Here is a 7,151-nt window from a genome sequence, read left to right as displayed (position 1 = left end):
GTGCTTCCGGATGGTCTTTTTCGATACAAATGATCCGGGCAGCCACGTTGTTCCCCGAGTCGAACACGACCAAGCTCCAAGGGTTATCCTCGCATGACAACCCGAATTATGACCTGTAGGGGTAATTTTCTTCAATTTCCACGTATTGGTGAATCTCAATCAGAGTGTGAGATCGTTGATGACCTAGCATCAGTGATACTATTCGTCAATATGCGTCTTACAGCTAAGACAGTGGCCATGCTACAATCGGGCATATCTTCCATCCCTTACTTCGATCAGTAATATTGTTTAGACTACCATATTCTAGCTATTGTCAATATGGGGTTCTACTCAACAATGCATCACAATTTAGTTTGTTGGTTCTATTCCCCCTGCTTCATAAATCATGTCTTCTAATTAGCATTAGGCAGCCATATAACCAAACAATCGAGAAAACTATCCTAGATCATTCACCCAGGCCTGTCTGCAACGTCGAAACAAAGCCAAACCAACATCTGAAAATCAGTGCCTCTTCTTGTCAATTTGATTCCGAAGAGCTTTGTTTATTTGCATGGTATGGCATGACTTGTCGTGGAAACGTGGCACGGAAGTCGTACGGGCTATGTAAACTCGGGATTTGCGGCAACGGGGCCACAGCACAGGTTCTTTCGAATCGACTCCTACCCAATAATTCGACTCGTTTTCATTAAGCTTCGATAGGAACAGTACATGTCGAGGTAGATCACCTTGATGGTTGTCCGCGGGGACGGGGTAAGTTGAGTGGCAAGTGGACAGACCAGCACTAGGATCAAAAGAATGAAAAGAGGGTAATGAGGGGACCAAAAGGACATGACAGTACCTATGGTAAGTCAATTAGTTCCAATCTTTCCATGACACGAGAACCTGAGAAGCACATATCCAGTTAACCATTGTATCTTTTTCTATTGTCATTGGCGTATTACTTCTACAGTACATAGATGTATTGACCCAGCAAATGAGAAACTATAGTACCTATCCTGCTCCTCATCTACTTGAGTTGTACATTACTATCCCAGGCCCCTTATGACTTTATGACTTACGTCAACAACTCCTCTCACCATAGAGATAACTCATACAAGTACAGGTCTACGTCGGTATTTTTTATATGACATGGATACATACTAGGTGCTCGTTGCTACCGAAGCCTAAGGGGCAACATGAAGGAATAGAGAACCTTTAACCCTTGACTGTAGCGGTGAAAGGTAGGAGAAAAGGAGTTCGTCATGTGATTACTAATACTTCGAAGCTACCTACCTATTGACGCCTGACACTTATTCATCCCCAAGGTAGGTAAGTATCTGTCCGTGTTTACAAATCAAAGTCTGCAAGGTCGATCATTGCTAAAACCCAGCTACATCCAAGTAAAGTTTTAAAGGGGAGAATCCTTCCAAGGGGGCACATATCTATCACATTTAGGCAATAGAGGTAACAAATAGGTACGAAACGATAGTATTGAAGTGATATATCATACATCATACACAGCCCCGACAATTATATTTACGTTATTATTATCCAATTATGGTATTAATATGTTACACATGTACAGCAGCATACGGCCAGTATGTATTGTACCTCCATACATCCGGGCTCAGGAGAACCTAACCTGGGTAGATATGTAGGTCGATCTACTGCGCCGCAGCATACAGGGCACCGAGCGCAAGCGCGCCGTAGAAGCCGACCGGGCTGCCGGAGATGGCGTTGGCGGCGTTGGTGACGACGACTAATCCGGACGACTGTGAGATTATATTGATTAGTGAACGGGTTTTCTCGCTTTGCTTTCCTAAAAGGGGGAGTGTGGATGGAGAGAGTGAGAAGGAGGGGGATGGGGAGGCGGGTGACTAACCGTAGTCGCGGTTCCGTTACCGCTCAAGCTGCCAGTGCCGCTGGGGATGTGCGACGTGACGGCGGCGCTCGAGGCGGCCGTCGTCGACGCTTTCCCCGTGGCAGAAGCGGTAGCGTAACCGGTGCTGGACTCGGTTGCACCCTGCGCTGAGGTTGCGCCTGTGGTGGCGCTGGGGGAAGTCGCACTGGCTGTGGTGGCACTGGCACTTACTTCTGATGCCGCCGAGCTGGTGGCAGTCGGAGTTCCAGCCACAGTTGAGGAAGCTGCGGTGGTGGCCTCGCTGGCCGATGATGCGGCTGACGAAGCTGAAGAAGCGGATGAGGCGGAGGAAACTACTGAGGTGCTTGATGTCACGCTGCTACCGGCGGGAACCGCGGCTCCGACGTCTGGCTGCTTTCCGGACAGGGGAGTCGTGGATAGACCGCACGGGCTTGCACGGCTACTGAGTGTAGTTCCGTAGTATTGCCACTATAATAGCGCTAGGTGTTAGTAATATTCTCTGGGGAATTTGAAGAATAGTCTGAGTCCGAACTCATGTTTTTGGACTTGGAAACTCCCGCTAACAAAAGAGAGAAATCTTTCTTTAGATATCACTAAAGGGATATCAATGGCTTCTGTTACGTACGATGTTCTGGTTATCCGGGCCGGAACACTGGAGGCAGGCCTTGTAATCGGTCAGGAAGATCTGGTCGTTGCACACATCGGCACTGTTTCGTCCCTGGATGATGGCTTGGCCTAGATGTAAGAGGAAATGTTAGTATCACGATACTCTTTTACCGGGTATCACTAAGGTATTACGAACCGCAGTTGTCGTGGCAGTTGTAGGCGGGAGTGCCGGGCTCCTGGCGCTTGAGCAGACGGGTGATGAACTGCAGCTCGTCTGTAGAGGCAGAGACTGCGGAGGCAGCAAGGACTGCGGTTAGAGCCCAACGAGTAGCGACCATTTTGACGGTTATAAGTTGAAAAGCGAACGTGCGAGTAAACGAAAACGAGTGTCTGTTTGGTTGTGTATGGTGAGTTCGAAGCGTCGGTGAGCGAAGAGAAACCAAGGTAAAAACAGCAGTCGAGGCTACCGGTGTCTTATAACTATGTAATCGGAGTCCAAGGAATCCTTAAATCATGTGTTAAATCATGCACCTCGGATATGGATAATTCCTGCAAACATTCAGCTAAGGCAAGGGGTTCACGCAGCGGCGACTAGGATTCATTGGCGAGACGATGTGAGGCTGTCCGAGCTCGGAGATTAGGCTATAAGCCATATAAGTGCGATCGAGTCGCTAGTTTTGGTAGTTCGGTCTGTAGTACTTAAGACTTCATCCGTAAAGGAATCCATTCTCCGGTTACAGCCTTGGCATCGACTACTACGCTGGCGTTTCCGAGATACGATCACAGTAGCCCGTTAAGAGGGGCAGGGGCGATTTGGTGATCCATCCGGATGGTACTCAACATCCTTGACTCGGATCTTTTGGTTGAGTCAAGACTTATAAACAAGGCAGCGTGAGATAATTGATCCATTTGCCATCATCTGCTTGCATCCTGTCGCTTGACATCACCAGGGAATCATCCTATTTTCCTCGATAGGCTCTAGCTTCCTAGGCGCTTAGGGTACGAGCTTCCTTTTTGTCTCCCCCCTTCCCCTCTTCCCCGGCCCATCCCCCGACCTCCTAGAAAACTGTTACGAGAATATTCAAGTTCTAGAGCAGTATTGGCTATTGGATCTGATTAGATTGATAAGATTAGATGGGGTGCCACACCCATGTGAGCTCTCCGCTTTGGAGATGGACCCACAACGGCCTAAAGAGGGGCGTGAAAAGAGACTAACGATAAATTGGAAAAGATTTTCAGTTTAGCGCCATCAGATAAACTAATGTGGATCGTCCGGAAGAAACGGTGAACCACGAGTCTTCGATTGACATTCTACATCCTACATTCTACATTGTACATCTATTCTTTCGCTACTTCATATTAGCCGGCAGTTGCATAATGTGGGATGATGAGGTGGGATATCTATAAGTACCACAAAATTTATGTTCAATCGTTTCCTTCCAAGGTTCGTTTGGATTGAATTCCAACTCCCTACTTCCACATGTGCTAGAGTCTCTTAAGCTGTTGTGCTACCTGGTAAGCTGACTTGGAAGCTTGGACTTTCTGTGACGCCAGTGGCGTTAAAAGGCTCGGCAGCAGGGGAGAGAGGAGCTCACGATCTTGAGGTTCGATGAAAAATCATGCCACCCCCATCCAGTGAGTCCAGCCTAGCCTTCGAATCCACCCGTCAAAGTTTTAGCAATTCGATTCGCCTATTTCTCGCCTAACTTCATGCCGCCATATACAGTCTAACTATATCAATCCACATAGACCCACTCCTATACGGGATGGACACATGACAAAGGTGACGGATTTGGTTACTACGTTACTAGTTGCAAAATATCTCTCGCCCGTTACCCACTAGTCTCCCCTACTAGCACCTAGGTCACACATCGTCCCGTCCTGGCGCTCTAGAATGTCTTTTGTGACTATAATTCCTGAGATGATATCCTATCTGTATGTCATCGTCCCGATTCACTAATGTATGTCCTTAGTTGTGACTTAAGGTTCCGGTGCAGAGTAGGATTGGGTCTCCGGAGTTTAGGTATGTTCCATTATCCTATTACGTGCAGGAAAGCAAGGGCTTTGAGGGGGGCATCTTAGGTAATAGCTCTCTTGGCAACTCGGGAAAGAATCCGAGGTCATGGATGAGTCTTGTTCCTGTATTGGCATGGTGCTAGGTATAGAATGACATGGAAATATCCAAGATTTTATCTGTTCTTGTAAACCATAGATGAGTTCTTTTGTGAGACCTTCCTAACCTAGATGATAGAATCCGTGCCACCAACGAGACAGCCCAGCCTGCCCCCATCGGATGGGTCAGCCATCTTATATATCGCTGTGACATGCACATAGCTCTTCGGTAACCCAATGCGGTTGTTGCTCGGCCAATTAGGTCAGGACATCGGCTTACTTAGGTTATTGAAGGCGATATGGCCATCATTAGGGCCAAGGCTCAACGTTGGTCGAACCTAGGATATTGGTGTATAGCAAGGCTTATTGTGTCATCTAGAAATTACATTTTGATGTTTTGTGTTAACAGATTTGCAGTTATTATGGGATGACTACCTACATTTTCACATAGATGTAGAATAAACGAGTAAATTGAAGGTTCTCAGGATTCATCTAAGAAGTGATATCTGCCCAGTCAATAGCGTTGCCGACTGGAAGTCAGATGCAAAATCATTAATAGTGCCTTGGGTCGGCTTATCTCGGACGAATGACTGAGCACACCAGTTAGCACCTATACGACCGGATTTATAGCTTGGCAAGAAATGATTGGCTTGTGACGAGGGGCCGGTTATTGTACTTAGATGAATTTCCCATGGAATACATTAAACTGCAACTGTTGCATAACTAATACATATAGGATCGACTTCCACTGTGCCTGTATTCGCTCTTGAAAAGGATTCCTCCAGCCACAAGCATTTCCCCCTTAGGCGTGCAGACAACTCCGCCCTGTGTCACTGCGATCCTTTCAATAACTGTTAGCTCACATCAAATCATTTTCTCAACATGAGATTCAGTCAGTTATCTTACGCCGCCGCTCTCGCCGGCAGCCAGCTCGTCGCTGCCGCTGATGAGGTTCACGGTCAGGGCCTTGAAGGCACCGTCATGGGCCCCGTCGCTTTCCTATGGCCTGCCGACAGACCTTGGAGCGCTTCGGCCGATAACTCGGGGCCTTGTGGAAGCGCCAGCGGCGTGACCAACCGAACCATCTTCCCACTCTGTAAGTACACGAACCTAAGATAGAGTCTTTAGAGAAGTCAGATCACTAACCTTGTCTTCATTTAGCCCAGGGAACTGTTTCTCTGTCGATTGCAGATGAAGCTTGGAATGTCAACTTCTCTATGGCATACGACAACAGTGAGTCATATCTTCATGCACCGTTATTTATAATACTAACGAGTCCCTAGCACCGACCATCCAGAGCCAGTTCAGCCAACAGGTTGTTAGTGAGGTCACAGAGATTGAGCCTGGCCACCAATGCTACAAGGTTGCCAACATCCCCAGCAGCGTGACTGCGGGAAGCAACGCTACCATCCAGCTCGCATATTGGTCCAACGTCGACAACGAGCTCGGTGGTGCCAACCAAACCTTCTATGCCTGTGCCGATATTGTAAGATACCACGAACGTTTATATCCCTGTTGATAACCTTTATTAACATTCCTGCCTTTACTAGACTTTCGTCGAGACAAAGGACTTCAATATCGCAGCCCCTTGTTTCAACGTTACGGCGTCGGACTTCAACTCCGGCTCCTCGTCCTCAACTTCCAGCCCGGTACCGAATGCCACGGGTGCCTCTGAGACTACTAGCAACCAGAGCTCATCGAGCGATGGCCTATCCACCGGAGCAAAGGCCGGTGTTGCTGTCGGTGTCATTGTAGCTTCTCTTGGTATTGTTGGCGCCATCGCCTTCATCTTGCTCAGGAAGCGCAGGTCTGCCCCCCACGACAGTGAAGCCTCGGTCCCCGCCAAGAACCAGCCCGAGGTTGCCTCTGTCAACAGCCACCGAAACTAAGTTACTAAATTGTTGTAATTTCAATGAGGTAGTCAAGGTCTCGGTAGTCTAGAAGGTGGTGGGATTGTTGTGTGTGGGACTCTGAGGAGGACGATGATTAAGGATAAATGTGAACACGCCCTATGTACTCCCTGAATTAGCTAATATACCCTACTGCATACACCTCTTAATCCTATCGTGACTATTGAATGTGGCTCGAGGTGCTTCGTAAGAGAACGTACGATAAAAGGTGTCCATATCCTACCCAGTAGGGGTCTCCTTCCATCCCTTTAGGGTAGGACGTTTCGTATAGGTAGGTGTCTGTGTACCTGGGGCGCAATGGTCTCTGAAATGTAAGGGCTCTCTCCTTGATGTAAGACTAGAAGTTGTTGTAGAAATTTTGCATTGCGTCAATACTAAATGATTTTTTTTCGTATAGGTGTATTATGGTAGGAGAAAACAAAGGGGAAATAAGAAAATACCTACCTACTACTTGGAAAAATTAAAAAAGTATTGAGAACTTTAAGAGGCCCAGCCTAGGATCTGTTGATCGGCTCCTAGCTACTGCGCCCCCGCTATTGGGTATTTATTTGCCTCTCTTTTTCAAGAACCCAAGATTGCAATTGCATTTTATGGGAATCGAACCCTAGACCAACACCATTTCAGGAGGGTCATTAGAGCGGGAACAACGAGGTTTCTGTGAC

The 7,151-nt window shown here is 47.5% G+C and overlaps 2 protein-coding genes across 2 annotated transcripts; one reads left to right on the top strand and one right to left on the bottom strand.

Annotated features, from left to right (window-relative positions):
* Positions 1-1,166: 1,166 nt before the first annotated feature.
* GGS22DRAFT_4948 (uncharacterized protein) lies at positions 1,167-3,125 on the bottom strand. The gene is made up of 4 exons (XM_047967243.1): positions 2,664-3,125; positions 2,487-2,596; positions 1,862-2,329; positions 1,167-1,751 (listed from the first exon to the last, which is right to left on the bottom strand). The coding sequence occupies exons 1-4, from the start codon at positions 2,803-2,805 to the stop codon at positions 1,644-1,646; spliced, it is 828 nt and encodes a 275-aa protein (XP_047823688.1). The 5' UTR covers positions 2,806-3,125; the 3' UTR covers positions 1,167-1,643.
* A 2,163-nt stretch (positions 3,126-5,288) lies between these two features.
* GGS22DRAFT_149303 (uncharacterized protein) lies at positions 5,289-6,630 on the top strand. The gene is made up of 4 exons (XM_047959124.1): positions 5,289-5,675; positions 5,741-5,812; positions 5,863-6,065; positions 6,130-6,630. Exons 1-4 carry the CDS (start codon positions 5,462-5,464, stop codon positions 6,466-6,468), a joined length of 828 nt encoding a protein of 275 aa, XP_047823687.1. The 5' UTR covers positions 5,289-5,461; the 3' UTR covers positions 6,469-6,630.
* The last annotated feature ends 521 nt before the right edge of the window (positions 6,631-7,151 follow it).

The sequence above is a fragment of the Annulohypoxylon maeteangense genome (genome assembly GCF_022496945.1).
Source record: "Annulohypoxylon maeteangense strain CBS 123835 unplaced genomic scaffold GGS22scaffold_1, whole genome shotgun sequence".
Lineage (NCBI taxonomy): Eukaryota > Fungi > Ascomycota > Sordariomycetes > Xylariales > Hypoxylaceae > Annulohypoxylon > Annulohypoxylon maeteangense.
This window is presented reverse-complemented; position numbering and strand designations above follow the sequence as displayed.